This window comes from Triticum urartu, chromosome 6 (genome assembly GCF_003073215.2).
Source record: "Triticum urartu cultivar G1812 chromosome 6, Tu2.1, whole genome shotgun sequence".
NCBI lineage: Eukaryota > Viridiplantae > Streptophyta > Magnoliopsida > Poales > Poaceae > Triticum > Triticum urartu.
In genome coordinates this window covers 107595590-107611832 of record NC_053027.1, presented here as the reverse complement: position 1 = coordinate 107611832, position 16243 = coordinate 107595590, and the positions used below count along the sequence as shown (strand labels likewise).

General features: G+C 46.0%; 1 protein-coding gene across 1 annotated transcript; it reads right to left on the bottom strand.

Moving 5' to 3' along the window:
* Positions 1 to 300: 300 nt before the first annotated feature.
* On the bottom strand, positions 301 to 13741 carry LOC125516642 (F-box protein At2g23160-like). Its single transcript, XM_048682007.1, has 5 exons — positions 13619 to 13741; positions 997 to 1647; positions 760 to 909; positions 435 to 648; positions 301 to 326 (listed from the first exon to the last, which is right to left on the bottom strand). The coding sequence occupies exons 2-5, from the start codon at positions 1639 to 1641 to the stop codon at positions 301 to 303; spliced, it is 1035 nt and encodes a 344-aa protein (XP_048537964.1). The 5' UTR covers positions 1642 to 1647; positions 13619 to 13741.
* Between the last annotated feature and the right edge of the window lie 2502 nt (positions 13742 to 16243).

Sequence of the window (16243 nt, the reverse complement as noted above, 5' to 3'; positions counted from 1 at the left end):
GGACAAGAGGGCCTATTACAGTACAATTTATCCCCATGAAACTAAGACATGTCCAGAATAATAGCCAGCGCTAGGCAAACAAGAACAAGGGTAATAACATTCTTTGAAAATGAAATGATGCTTAATCTGTAGGTTTACCAGTTATTGCTCTGAACTAGAAATCAAGCAAGAAGGAGTATAAGCACCAGCAAATTGGGGGGCCATAATTGAAGCAGATTCAGAGGTACACAGACAAATTGTTCAGACAAAATAAGAGCCAGTTTTGGGAGGAAACACAGGGGTGGTTTGAAGGTAAAGCTATTACCCATCAGCATCTGCTAATGGTTCTGAGAACAGAGGAACATAGGGTAGAAATTTGTGTACACTGTTTTTCTCAAGATCAAGGATACAACCAACTTTCTGATGCCACATGTCATATGATACCAAGGTATTACCTCCACACTGAGCCAGGAAAATGGTGTCGCAATCTGGATGAATCCCAACCACCCTGTACTTCTGTCCAGTCATGCTCATAAGCTCATCGATGCTGGCAGTATGCTTCTGGACCCATTGATTACTGTCACAATCCTTGAGGCACCAGAGTGCTATCTCAGAAACTAGGAGTTCATTGTTATTATTGACAGGAGCTATAGCATAGTGTAAGTACCCCTGTGACAATCCAATAGTACCAAATTTTGAACCGTACGGCACACGTCATACCCCACTGTCTTAGTTTCATGGGGATAAATTGTACTGTAATACCGCCCACAAAGCACATACTTTCCCCTCCATGTCCACCCCCACCAGCACATACTCGCTGTTGATGTCCTCCAGGTTACCCATGATGTACAACATACTGCCCACAAAGACACATTCACTCCTGAACAGGGTAGCTTTCTCAACTATCCCATTGCCTCTAACTCCAGGCTCCTGTATGCGACAAGTAGATGTTTACTCCTGTGATGAAATTTTTCGGAAAGGCCCGCTCGAAACAAAGAACATGGAAATGGGGGAGACTACTGGATCGAAAGCCAAGCCCGCGGTATGGTTAAATCCGTGCATCGGCTCCTGCGTTTGAGGTTGAGGTGGCAACTCCACCCACCTCCCGGTGGCGGGATTGCACACAACAAAATGGTAATCATCCCTGCTGTTGTAGCGGCTGTAGAGAAGGAGGTCGTTGCAGGCGTCCACCTGGGTGATGCCCTCATCCTTGTTAGGATGCAGGTAAGGGAGGGAAGGGACGAAGGGGGATGCGCCGTTGGAGAAGCCAGTGAAGTGGTGGCGATACCCGCTGCTGTAGAAGGACGTGTAGAGGAAGCCGGCAAGGGTCTGGGGTAGCTTCTTGCAGTTGGTGGGGTCGGCGATGAGGTCGCGCCCGAGCACCGAGACGCACCTGAAGCGGTGGACGGATCTGGCTGGGAGGCGGGAAAGGATCTCCAGGATGAGGTCGACGTTCAAAAGGCTGGCAGCCCCCGCTACCGTTGCCTGTGGATGGTCATCCAACCTCGGCTTGGTGTTCCTCTCGAAGATCTCCCCCTTCTCCGCCTCCTCCATGGAGCTCGTCTTGGTGTTCCACTCGAAGATCTCCCCATTCTCCATCTCCTCCATGGAGCTCGGCTTGGTGTTCCACTCGAAGATCTCCCCCTTCTCCGCCTCCTCCATGGAGCGTGTCAGGACCCCGATTCCAAGTCACATCGATCTAGCTGGTAGCACCTCATATCACTTTGCGGCCTCACACACGGTACTCCCACGGGTGTCGCCTTACCATGGCCCGGGACCGTTTGCGCCTTTTGGGTCACGTATATGATAGTGTCGCTAGCATCCATATGACAGAGAACCCGGGCCGACATGGCTAGTTGTGAACCCAAAGCGGCACTAACCTATGGGGACATGCATACATGAATCACATCGAGCATGTCGGTCAGCAGCGTGTGAATCCGGGCTGTAGCACTGGGCTAACAGGACTCCGGGAACCCGGGCTGTAGTAGGCTAGGCAGGACTCCGGATGTCACCGCGTGACATTTCCCCGTAGGGACAGACACAAGAACGACGTGAAACACATGCCGGCCAGTCAAGTGTCCTGAGCAGTAGTGCTGGGCTAACAGGACTCCGGTGAACCGGGCTGTAGCGGACTACTATGGCTCATGGAAGCACTAGACTACATTTCCCCATAAGAGAGGCTGCCAAGGATAAACAACTAGATTGTCAGATCCCACACATACCAAGCATTTCAATCATACACACAATATGCTCGATATGTGTAAATACAACATGGCATCACAACATAACTCTACAACTCAAGTATTTATTCATTAGGCTCCGGGGAGCGAGATATTACAAACATGGGTCTCATGACCCAACAATCATAGCATACAATCAAAGCACATGCGGAAGCTTAACATGTCTGAGTACAAACGTCTACAAATGAAAAAAAGCTAAGAAACCTGACTATCTACCAGATCCTACCGAGGGCACAAGATCGTAGCTGAGGTATCAAGCTAAACGTCGAAGTCCACACGGAACTACTAGCGAGACTGACATCTCTCTGCAAAACATAAAATAGGCAAACATGAGTACAAATGTACCCAGCAAGACTTACATCAAAACTATCTACATATGCATCGGTATCAATAAAGGGGGTGGTGGAGTTTAACTGCATCAAGCCAGCTTTGACTCAGTGGCTAACCTGAACTATGACTGCAAGCAACTCTTTTGAGGTGGCGCACACGAGTCCACATATTCACCATTCAATACACCACTATGGATCCGTTCCCGTCTCCTTACGAGAAGGCCATCCATAGCACTCACACTTATCTTGCGAGTTTTAGAGTATCCACTTTCACTTGTCTATGAACTGTTATAGGCAACCCAGAAGTCCTTTACCGCGGACACCGAATAGATCATTTATAACCCTGCAGGGGTGTACTTCTTCACACATGTTTCCACCACTTAGCGTCTGCACACGACATGTGCTCGGCAGACTTCAAGCGAAAGCCGGCGTGGGTGTAGACCATGACCTGACTAACCGCACAAGTCTCTAGTCCAGGTTTATCGCCTATTCGGGTTCCATCTGCAAGGAAATCCGGCTGGGGTGTCCTCAACGGCCCCAAACGATGTGCACAGGGTCCCGAGACGCCAAACGGGCGCCCGGCATACCCGGTCACAGTGTATCTACCGCATCATAGCCCACCCCTAGGGTCAGCGCTACGCACGGCCGCCAACACATAACCTACTAACACCAAAAACTAGTTGCAACTCCTGGACAGAGGACGAGAGGGGTCAATAAGTCGAGCGGGGTCATATTTCAGGGCCTAATGTGTGGTAGTAGCTGTTTCATGGATCACAAACACAGAACTCAGTTCCTGAGGACAGTTTCAGTGAGACAACCCACCATGTACTCCTACATGGCCTCTCACCGCTACCTTTACCAAATCGTGTTCACACACTTAGCTCACACACAGTAGGACATGTTCATCACTGTTCCAACTCACCCCCGATGAATTAGACCTGACTCAACTCTAAGCAGTACCAGGCATGACAAACAAGAAGGAATGAGTAGGCACGTCAGGGCTCAAACAACTCCTACTCATGCTAGTGGGTTTCATCTATTTACTGTGGAAATGACAGGTCATGCAGAGGATAAGGGGTTCAACTACCGCAGTAAGTAACAATTGAATCGTTGTTGTCCTAATGCAGTAAAAGAGAGCAGAAGCGAGAGAGTGGGATTATATCGGAATGAACAAGGGGGTTTTGCTTGCCTGGCACTTCTGAAGATAATATAGCTCTTCATCGGTGTCATCGAACTCATCGTCGGAATACGCCTACCGAGAGGGGACAAGCACCGGCAATAGAGAGGAACACAATCAATGCAAATGCGATGATATGATGCATGATCATGACATGGCAATATGCTATGATTTGTGCTAATGCATCTAGCAACAATTTAAATGAAGTCCATATGAACCAAGGGTTCATATGCAAACTCCATAAGGGGTATTTAAAATGCCATTATCATGTTTTCACTTATACAGGGGGTATAAGTTGGTTGAACTTGCATGAAAGTAACATAAATGGATAGATTGGATTTTTATGGTAATTTTTCATATAAATTTATTTCATTTGGAGTTACGGTTGATTTTCTATGATTTTTAGAAGTTTAGGCAATTTTCTAGAATTTCCTGTAAAAGAATAAATCCAGAAAAGAGTTATTGCATCAGCATGATGTCACTGTGATGTCAGCGGTCAACGGGCGCGGTCCAGGTCAACCCTGACTAGTGGGACCCACTGGTCAATGGTTAGTTAACTAACTAAATTTAGTTAGCGTTAAACTAATACTAATCCTAGTTTAGTTAGTGTCTTGGGGCCCACATGTCAGTGAGCCAGGGGAGGTCAAACCCCTGGTCAGCTGGGTCAAACTCGCCGGAGTTGACCCACGTGTCATCGCCGGCGACACCAGAGACGGCGGAGGGCGTCGGAAAAGCTCCTCCGGCGACCAAATGAGCGGCGGAGAGGCTCTACAGGGAGCTGGCGATCGCGCGCATCAAACGGGGCAAGTTGGAGCAGCTGGGGTGGACTGAGCTCGTCGGAAGGGAGCTCGCATCGGCGGCCGGAGTTCGGCCAACGGCGGTTTGCGTGTTGCGGGGCATGTTCGGAGCCGTGGATGGTCGTGATCGACCCGCGGGAGTGCAGCGAGTGCAGCGGTGGGCTCGGATGCGTGCTTGCACGACCGTGGTCGCGGTGGCGACATGGCCGGTGGCGAGGAGCTATCGGCTCCGATGGCTACGGTGTATAGAAGGCGCGGACGAGCACGGGGAGAGAGGGGAAAAGGGCAGGGGCTCACGGCGATTCCAGTAGAGGCAACGGCGAGGCCGGGGAGGGGCTGGAGCTCATGAATCCCTGGTAAGTTCGCCGGCGGTCAGAGGTTGAAGACGAGGCCGGGGACGATGCTGTAGGGCTTCCGGTGGGGTGTGGCTCGGTGAGGGGTGGAGGACGAGGTGGCGGAGCTTCTGGGCGTGTCGGCGAGGCGTGGGGTGGCCGGTGGCCATGGCTACGGCGAGCGGCGGCTGCAGTTGCGCTCGGGTGCGCTGCGAGGAGAGAGCAGAGGAGGGGAGAGAAGGAGTGGATAGGCCAGAGGGGTTGGGGCGATTGCGTGGCGCGTCCAGCTAGCCTCCAGCGTGGGCGGAAGCAGGAGGTGGCTCGGCGCGTGCCGGCGCGCGGCGACCACGCGCGCGGCGTCCTACTGGCGGGAGCTGGACGACGACTGGCAGCGCCAGGTGGTGGGCTGGGCCAAAACAGGTGAGGCCTAGGTGGGTGCCAGGTAAAAACCCTCTCTCTCTCTTTTATTAATTGTTTCTGTTTTCTAATTTCTGCAATTGTTTTGGTCTTTATTAAAAATGCCAGAGCATTTCCACAAATCCTGAAAATATTTGTGGGCACTGTTGAAATTATTCCCAACAGCCCTCAACTAATTTCAGAATTATTAGAGCATTTAAAATATTTATAGGATTTAAATGCCCCAATTCAAGTATAATATGAGTTAATTCAAAAATCCAGAAATGACCTAGAAATATGTTTATCATTTTTGACAGAGGTTTTTACCTTTATCAGAAATGATGAACATTTCCAAAGGCATTTTGGGATCATTAAGAATATTTCATTGTGATCCTAGTTGGATTTCATTTGGTGCTAGGGTTTGAACATCCCCATTTCAAGTTTATGCAAAATTTAAACATGATGCACACATGAAGCTAGCCTAGTGCAATGCCAGAAGCTAGGGATGTGACAACTCACCCCCACTATACAAGAATCTCGTCCCGAGATTCAGGACGTGAGGTGAGAGGACAAAGGGGATGCAAGGCTTAACACAATCTTTATGATCCAACTGCTTCTGATCGATCTTGGCATCCTTCCTCTCAAGATCTTCATCCAACATAATGACGACGGACAGGAACTCTACCGGAATCGATCTTCTCAAAGATCGGGCAACTCAAGATCAACTCTTGGGGTGAGATATAAAACATCTCTCGAGCTGAGACATGAAACATACATCCAGGGGTATGGAGTGTAACAGATGACGAAGGTCCAGTAGGTAGGCAACAAATCCACGCTCGATCACGACGTAGCAAGGAGTTAACTGCCATAATTCCACAACGGGGCACCTTGGGGGAGGTGACTTGTTGGATTGTTCCCTTAAGTGGCAAAAAGAATTACTTTTGATTCAAAGATCATTGAAACTCTTTATACCAGCCTAAGGCAAATCACAATCGATCATTTGAAGGAGTTTGAAGGAATGATATACTTGGACTAGAATGGATGATGTGGACTACCTTGTTGAAGACAACGTAATGGATGAATTTGCTTGCGCGTGCTCTCAAGAACTTGAGCATTTCCATATTCATCAAGATTCTACCAACATCCGAGTCGAGGATCCTGGAAACACATCTTACTACCTTGACGAATAGTGATGGACAATGCAGATGCATAGAAAGACAACCCTTTCTCAGATTTCACGTTAGCGAGGCCAAGGGAATGAAATCTGGATGATCGACCGAGAGTCATTTAGCACTCCGCTTCTAATGTTCTCCTTGATGTACTGGTTACCACGGTCATGCTTTAAAGCATCAACATAGTCATCAAGTAGTGGTCGGACTTTGGAATACAAAGGATCCATAAGGAACAACTACTAGAGTAAATCCTACGAAATCCTTATGGGGAGGTGGCCAACTTTCTCAATCAAGATACTACAATGATAAGTCTTCCGGTTGGGTGTGTTGGCCACAACATCCACTTTACCGGGTTACAGAGAGACCAATATTACTATCCTTGAGAAACGTTCCAACCATCATATCTGCCTGGGATTCAGATCTGGTTGGTGTCAGGATAATCCAGACTCATCGGGTCTGGAAAGAAAAATGAAAGTTTGCAACACAAATCGACGAGATGATGTTGCGAGATTCTCAGGGGAATGAACTACGATAGTAAGCTCCAAAACATGAGCTGGTTCTACCACAAGCATGTGAACACGTTGTCCTAGACAAGCATGGCCACCTGGTAGTCTTTCAACGAAACACTACCGAGTTCAGGAGGGAACCGTCAACGAGGATATCGAAGTCCTTGCATAAGTCTAGCTCCTAAGAAGAAACTTCTTCTCCCTAAACAAGTCAATCAGTGGCTTGGTGTGCTAGGGATACGTATGGAATGAAGATGATCAGTCTATCAGACCATAGAATACTTCGCATGTGCATGACTGACTTGGGATGATTCCAGAGGAAGCAAAACTAAATTTCTCGAATTCACGGCGGCAGCTTTCACCAAATGCACGTGAATCAGAGGTAGTCACTTTTTTCATCCAAACATATGCTTCATGAATGAAACATGAAGATAATGCTTATAAAGTTTCTAATACTAGCTGGATGTTCAACACAAATCATGGAGAAGGTAGTAGTGTTGCTGATGGGCTCAACAACAATTCATCCAGGTTTCCATGGAGATGGAATTCCATAATTATGTGAACAAGTGATAGCATTGGTCAGACCCAAAAGATATAATGGTGTATGCTCGAGGGATCAACCACGAGTAAGACAACATTATGAACATCATTGGTTCTGATTTGATTTGATGATAGCCCATACTCAAATCAAAGTTTTGATATGACAATAGGTCCAACAACTGATCACAGGGACCAATCGATGAAGATATCATCTATCTTCAACACACGCAAATATATCCCTTGAGATGAACTAAGCTGGCAAGCTTTTATCTTCCAACTCTCCAAGTTATTGTTTAGCTTAACCAACTAGCTCAGGGGGGTAACCGACACAGATTCTTGGAGAATGGCTGGTTTGCAAGAACCCAACTTGATCACGAACCCCACATAGCGGTTAGGTGACAACCTGGTAATACTTCCGAGAAGATATTCGAAAAATCACGAACCACCGATATGTTACAAGGCTCGAGAACAATCTTTCTTTTCAGGACAAGATGATATGATCAAAAGAGCGAGGAATGACACAATCCTAACTCATTGATCGAAGAGTGCACCGGGGAAAATGTACTAGGTCGCACGATAAATCTTATGATGATGATTCAATAACCAACACGCTAAGAATGAAATTATTGTCCATTAACTACCAAGCAATAGAGTTGCTAGGAGTATTGATTTCACACATCACGATTCACTTGCCGGCATTCCGGTTACAACAACACGGAACCAAGGAATGAACAATGATGGCAAGAAGTATCACTAAATCAAGAACTCATAAGAGCTGGTGCAATTCTCATGACATTCTTGATAAGAAGAAGGTGACACTCCACGGTAGAACAGAGCAAAAGCTAGATTGGTATTTTGATCTGGGGATTACAACTGCTTTGACCCAATCCTAGAAATGGATAAGGTACTGGAGTTTGTTTCTCCTAGTCATTCCGAGATAGAATGGCTTGACGGAACGCAAGAGTAAAGGCAACGATGAACGAATGCACGCATACTCTTGACTATCAATTGATAGACGGAGGTCAGAAACAACTAAAGAGGCACAACTCAAAGGAACACATATTTTTCTGAGTTGTGGATGCATAGATTAGTATGTCGAGCAAAGCTCAACATTTCTTCTAGATAACCCATGCAGAAAGGTAGAACTGGCAGAATCACAATGTAGAATGGAGAACCCATTAAGAGCACTCTGGTTGTGATCTTTTGGTTCAGAAGAACTTCTGCCATAAGTAGCTCATGATATTTGGAGGAAGGAAATACCAGGGACCTCGAGGACTATCGCAATGGTTACTAATATCCTAAAGGTACGAGCAACACTATCAACACGAGGTAAGTAGAGTGAATCTTGGGTCAAGAATCCAGGAGTAGAATACCTACTATTAAATGGCATCACGGGATGCTTTCGAGAATGGTGGCCAGAATCATCACACCGGGAACACAAAACATGGCTAGATTACTAGGTGACTCCCCAAAACACCTAGGTCATAATAATAGCTCCAACATATATGCCGAGGTAGTAGAGTACCTCAACAAACCGTTAGTGTGCTTAATCTGGCCCAAAAGGACAACGGAAACGGGAAGAAAGGGTTTGCAAATGCACCAGACTAGTTAGAGACCTGGGATGACTCGGACAACATAACGGCTGTAAATGCTCAAAATGATTTGAGACATCATGCAAAATGGTGGCATAACCACTCAACAACACAATATCAAGGTTCCGAGATCAACTGTCAACACACAAAAGATAGTAGGAACTGAACTGGGGCTTGAACTCAACAATCCTAGGCAACTACGGTTTAGCAACACGTCATCCTGAGAGATAGAAGAGAAGCCTAGTTCTTAACCCCCGCAGAAAAGAAGAGGGTGACTCAGATCAGAAGGCATAGGGTAAAGGAGTAAAAAGAGCCTTACATTCCCTTCCACAATCAATCCCCTTATATAACTAAAGCATTTCTAGACTCAACTTCGACCAGTTTGGCTTGGTAATCCTACAGGAAGTCAGGCTATGATACCAAAGCTGTCAGGACCCCGATTCTAGGTCACATCGATCTAGCCGGTAGCACCTCATATCACTTTGCGGCCTCACGCACGGTACTCCCACGGGTGTCGCCTTACCATGGCCCGGGACCATTTGCGCCTTTTGGCTCACGTATATGATAGTGTCGCTAGCATCCATATGACAGAGAACCCGGGCCGACATGGCTAGTCGTGAACCCAAAGCAGCACTAACCTATGGGGACATGCATACATGAATCACATCGAGCGTGTCTGTCAGCAGCGTGTGAATCCGGGCTGTAGCACTGGGCTAACAAGACTCCGAGAACCCGGGCTGTAGCAGGCTAGGCAGGACTCCAGATGTCACGGCGTGACATTTCCCCGAAGGGATAGACACAGGAACGAAGTGAAACACATGCCGGTCAGTCAAGTGTCCTGAGCAGTAGTGCTGGGCTAACAGGACTCCGGTGAACCGGGCTGTAGCGGACTACTATGGCTCATGAAAGCACTAGACTACATTTCCCCATAAGAGAGGCTGCCAAGGATAAACAACTAGATTGTCGGATCCCACACATACCAAGCATTTCAATCATACACACAATATGCTCGATATGTGTAAATACAACATGGCATCACAACATAACTCTACAACTCAAGTATTTATTCATTAGGCTCCGAGGAGTGAGATATTACAAACATGGGTCTCATGACCCAACAATCATAGCATACAATCAAAGCACATGAGGAAGCTTAACATGTCTGAGTACAGACGTCTACAAATGAAAAAGGCTAAGAAACCTGACTATCTACCAGATCCTGCCGAGGGCACAAGATCGTAGCTGAGGTATCAAGATAAACGTCGAAGTCCACACGGAACTACTAGCGAGACTGACGTCTCTCTACAAAACATAAAATAGGCAAACGTGAGTACAAATGTACCCAGCAAGACTTACATTAGAACTATCTACATATGCATCGGTATCAATAAAGGGGGTGGTGGAGTTTAACTGCATCAAGCCAGCTTTGACTTAGTGGCTAACCTGAACTATGACTGTAAGCAACTCTTTTGAGGTGGCGCACACGAGTCCACATATTCACCATTCAATACACCACTATGGATCCGTTCCCGTCTCCTTACGAGAAGGCCATCCATAGCACTCACAGTTATCTTGCGAGTTTTAGAGTATCCACTTTCACTTGTCTATGAACTGTTATAGGCAACCCAGAAGTCCTTTACCGCGGACACGACTATTCGAATAGATCATTTATAACCCTGCAGGGGTGTACTTCTTCACACATGTTTCCACCACTTAGCGTCTGCACACGACATGTGCTCGACAGACTTCAAGCGAAAGCCGACGTGGGTGTAGACCACGACCTGACTAACCACACAAGTCTCTAGTCCAGGTTTATCGCCTATTCGGGTTCCATCCGCAAGGAAATCCGACCGGGGTGTCCTCAACGGCCCCAAACGATGTGTACAGGGTCCCGAGACGCCAAACGGGCACCCGGCATACCCGGCCACAGTGTATCTACCGCATCATAGCCCACCCCTGGGGTCAGTGCTACACACGACCGCCAACACATAACCTACTAACACTAGAAACTAGTTGCAACTCCTGGACAGAGGACGAGAGGGGTCAATAAGTCAAGCGGGGTCATATTTCAGGGCCCAATGTGTGGTAGTAGCTGTTTCATGGATCACAAACACAGAACTCAGTTCCTGAGGACGGTTTCAGTGAGACAACCCACCATGTACTCCTACATGGCCTCTCACCGCTACCTTTACCAAATCGTGTTCACACACTTAGCTCACACACAGTAGGACATGTTCATCACTGTTCCAATTCACCCCCGATGAATCAGACCTGACTCAACTCTAAGCAGTAGCAGGCATGACAAACAAGCATGAATGAGTAGGCACATCAGGGCTCACACAACTCCTACTCATGCTAGTGGGTTTCATCTATTTACTGTGGAAATGACAGGTCATGCAGAGGATAAGGGGTTCAACTACCACAGTAAGTAACAATTGAATCGTTGTTGTCCTAATGTAGTAAAAGAGAGTAGGAGTGAGAGAGTGGGATTGTATCGGAATGAACAAGGGGTTTTTGCTTGCTTGGCACTTCTGAAGATAATATATCTCTTCATCGGTGTCATCGAACTCATCGTCGGAATACGCCTACCGAAAGGAGACAAGCACCGGCAATAGAGAGGAACACAATCAATGCAAATGCGAAGATATGATGCATGATCATGACATGGCAATATGCTATGATTTGTGCTAATGCATCTAGCAACAATTTAAATGAAGTCCATATGAACCAAGGGTTCATATGCAAACTCCATAAGGGGTATTTAAAATTCCATTATCATGTTTTCACTTATACAGTGGGTATAAGTTGGTTGAACATGCATGAAAGTAACATAAATGGATAGATTGGATTTTTTTGATAATTTTTCATATGTAATTTATTTCATTTGGAGTTACGGTTGATTTTCTATGATTTTTAGAAGTTTAGGCATTTTTCTGGAATTTCCTATAAAAGAATAAATCCAGAAAAGAGTTATTGCATCAGCATGACGTCACTGTGATGTCAGCGGTCAACAGGCACGGTCCAGGTCAACCCTGACCAGTGGGACCCACTGGTCAGTGGTTAGTTAATTAACTAAATTTAGTTAGCGTTAAACTAATACTAATCCTAGTTTAGTTAGTGGCCTGGGGCCCACATGTCAGTGAGCCAGGGAAGGTGAAACCCCTGGTCAGTTGGGTCAAACTTTCCGGAGTTGACCCGCGTGTCGTCGCCGGCGACACCAGAGACGGCCGAGGGCGTCGGAAAAGCTCCTCCGGCGACCAAATGAGCGGCGGAGAGGCTCTACGGGGAGCTGGCGATCGCGCGCATCAAACGGGGCAAGCGGGAGCAGCTGGGATGGACTGAGCTCGTCGGAAGGGAGCTCGCGGCGGCGGCCGGAGTTCGGCCAACGGCGGTTTGCGTGTTGCGGGGCATGTCCGGAGCCGTGGATGGTCGTGATTGACCCGCGGGAGTGCCGCGAGTGCAGCGGTGGGCTCGGACGCGTGCTTGCACGGTCGTGGTCGCGGTGGCGACATGGCCGGCGGCGAGGAGCTATCGGCTCCAATGGCTACGGTGGATAGAAGGCGCGGACGAGCACGGGGAGAGAGGGGAAAAGGGCAGGGGCTCACGGCGATTCCAGTAGAGGCAACGGCGAGGCCGGGGAGGGGCTGGAGCTCGCGAATCCCTAGTAAGTTCACCGGCGGTCAGAGGTTGAAGACGAGGTCGGGGACGACGTTGCAGGGCTTCCGGCGGGGCGTGGCTTGGTGAGGGGGTGGAGGACGAGGTGGCAGAGCTTCTGGGCGCGTCAGCGAGGCGTGGGGTGGCCGGTGGCCATGGCTACGGCGAGTGGCGGCTGTGGTTGTGCTCGGGTGCGCTGGAGGAGAGAGCAGAGGAGGGGAGAGAAGGAGTGGATAGGCCAGAGGGGTTGGGGCGGTTGCGTGGCGCGTCCAGCTAGCCTCCAACGTTGGCGGAAGCAGGAGGTGGCTCGGCGCGTGCCGGCGCGCGGCGACCACGCGCGTGGCGTCCGACTGGCGGGAGCTGGATGACGAGTGGCAATGCCAGGTGGTGGGCTGGGCCAAAACAGGTGGGGCCCAGGTGGGTGCCAGGTAAAAACCCTCTCTCTCTCTCTCTTTTATTAATTGTTTCTGTTTTCTAATTTCTGCAATTGTTTTGGTGTTTATTAAAAATGCCAGAGCATTTCCAAAAATCCTGAAAATATTTGTGGGCACTGTTGAAATTATTCCCAACAGCCCTCAACTAATTTCAGAATTATTAGAGCATTTAAAATATTTATAGGATTTAAATGCCCCAATTCAAGTACAATATGAGTTAATTCAAAAATCCAGAAATGACCTATAAATATGTTTATCATTTTTGATAGAGGTTTTTACCTTTATCAGAAATGATGAACATTTCCAAAGGCATTTTGGGATCATTAAGAATATTTCATTGTGATCCTAGTTGGATTTCATTTGGTGCTAGGGTTTGAACATCACCATTTCAAGTTTAGTCAAAATTTAAACATGATGCACACATGAAGCTAGCCTAGTGCAATGCCAGAAGCTAGGGATGTGACAGAGCGGAAGAGGAAGGGCTAGGCAGGGGCCAGGGTCAGGTTAGATCTACAAATAGAGAGGGCAAATCATGGATCTGGCTGAGGAAAATTAACCCGGTGGTGGTGGTGGTCTTGTGGGGAGTCGGAAAGGTACCTTGGTTTGGTTTACGACAGTGACGGGTGCCGGCGGTGAACGGGGTGCGACCGGTGGCACTTCTCTTCTCAGAGGACAGTGGGGAACAACAGCACAGATGCTAAACTTAGAAAGAGGAAATGGGGATGCAAACATAAAAATGACATGTATGTAAAGAATTCACAACTTCCAGAATTTACGCTTTTCCAAACATGACTAGAAGGAAATGCGCGCCTTGTTGTGCCGTTTTTAATCAATGAAGAGCAACATATAGAAGTACTCCGACCATTTAACAAAAGCAAATAATTTCAATTCCACCACAAACTAAGAGAAAAAACCTAGTCCATCGCCACCTTCTCACTTGCCTCCCTAACTACAGTTACTGCATTTGGGCCTCCCTATCCTTGTCTTATTTTCCAAAAAATGCCTTCTGTTCCTATTCACTTAGAGAGTTCCAAGGAGAGCATTGATCAGAAGTTTATTTCACCAAAACAAAAGCATATAAGAATATTGCATACAACAATGTGTTAGCTACAGACATATGGTACTCATCAAGTATGGTATAATTGCCTAACAAAGTTGAAGTAGCAAAATACATAACCATTAATTGAATTTATTGATTACTACAAAGGAATCAACTAATGGTGCTTTATGTGCTCGCCTTCATTGTGAAACCTGGTTGTTGTAAGGTTCAGAGGAATGCATGGATAAGACAAATGATTTATTAATTTTTAACCAACCTCAAAAGTAATCATCCTATCGGTTGGAGAAATTAAACATCATAAGTTGATATCTCATGTAGCTTTTATGTGTACCTGAAATAAATAAATAATGTTTAAGACAACCATGAATCAGATGGATAAAACCTAGAAAATAAATGATATAAGATTTAAAAATCATATATATTAGGTGCAAAACAATTGCCAGCACCTATGTATATATGATGTGCAAAACAATTGCTAGCACCTATGTATACATGACGCATAAAAGCTGTCTATAGGTTGTCACTTTTCTAGTGAAAAAATAGAACCACTGTAGTATAAAATTTTGTTTGGTTGTTTCTGGTTGTACAAAAAAACTTTCTGTTTAAAGTCTCATTGTTTGTTCATGCAGTAGGAAAAAAGCCTATAAGTGCAAATGATGCAAATTTTAAAGCAGACTCTGTTGACAAAAGATACAACATGACTTACCACATCAGTTGGCATTAATCATAAACCAGATTCCGGAGAAAAGACAAGATTCAAAATAGAAGGGATAGTATAAGCCATTAGAAAGAATTACAGGAATAAAAAAACAAGCTGATTGAAAAAACTTTCGAGACTATTGGAATATCAAGACTCCAAATAAGCATTATTAGACAATCAGGAAGGCACGCATTGCCACGCCCCGTCCATTCCGATGGGAAATGTTATACCTATTTTGAAAAACTAAGACAATACATATCTGAGAACAATAGGAAGTTTGAAGTTTCTAATTAAAGCACCTTTTTGGCATATTTGTTTAGATTCTAGGTTTGATCAAAGTTTCAGAAAGCTCTGCAGTTGATGCTTAACTTGTATGAGACAGAAGGCTTCGTGTCATTCCTTGGTATTCATCTATATATGCACACACCAGTAGCCTCTCGATGGTAGCCATGGCAAACCAGAAGAACCTAAAGGGATTCCAGTGCAATGCCAAGCTGATCATCTCGAGTTCAGTTTGAAATGCAACCTCTTGCCTCCGTCTTCACAGCTATACTTTGGTCACTATGCTTCACTCAATATAAATTTCAAAAGCTACATTTTCCTACCATGTTCTTGCTGCTTAAGTTCTCTGTTTCAGCCAAGACATATCTTGAAATAAGAAACAAACCTCTGCGTAATTTCATGGTTGTCGTTCTCTATATGTTGATCTGCCAAAAAACAACACATTCAGTAACAAATTCCACCAAGTATCACAAGCATTTAGCCATTATGAACCCACTAAGAAGTTTTAGCACCTATCCTTATCATACATCAATATAAATAGGAATTTCCCGAAAGGTATAGAAATGTTCTGAGCATTAATCAAAGGATTATGGGCTAAAGAGGTGATATAACTCATATTATTCATGCAGTTCCCTTCAAGTCTTCAACCTGAAGGAAATATGCCCTAGAGGCAATAATAAAGTTTTTATTTATATTTCCTTATATCATGATAAATATTTATTATTCATGCTAGAATTGTATTAACCGGAAACTTGATACATGTGTGAATACATAGACAAATAGAGTGTCACTAGTATGCCTCTACTTGACTAGCTCGTTAATCAAAGATGGTTAAGTTTCCTAGCCATGGACGATAGTTGTCATTTGATGAACGGGATCACATTATTAGAGAATGATGTGATTGACTTGACCCATCCGTTAGCTTCGCACTATGATCGTTTAGTTTATTGCTATTGCTTTCTCCATAACTTATACATGTTCCTATGACTATGAGATTATGCAACTCCCGAATGGCCGAATACCAGAGGAACACTTAGTGTGCTATCAAACGTC

Coding starts and splice junctions, on each gene's coding strand:
- LOC125516642 (XM_048682007.1), bottom strand. CDS start 1,641: ATGGAGGAGGCGGAGAAGGGGGAGATCTTCGAGTGGAACACCAAGCCG. Junction 910..996: donor GCTTGGCTTTCGATCCAGTA/GTCTCCCCCATT, acceptor TGTCGCATACAG/GAGCCTGGAGTTAGAGGCAA. Junction 327..434: donor TTTCCTGGCTCAGTGTGGAG/GTAATACCTTGG, acceptor CTCTGTTCTCAG/AACCATTAGCAGATGCTGAT.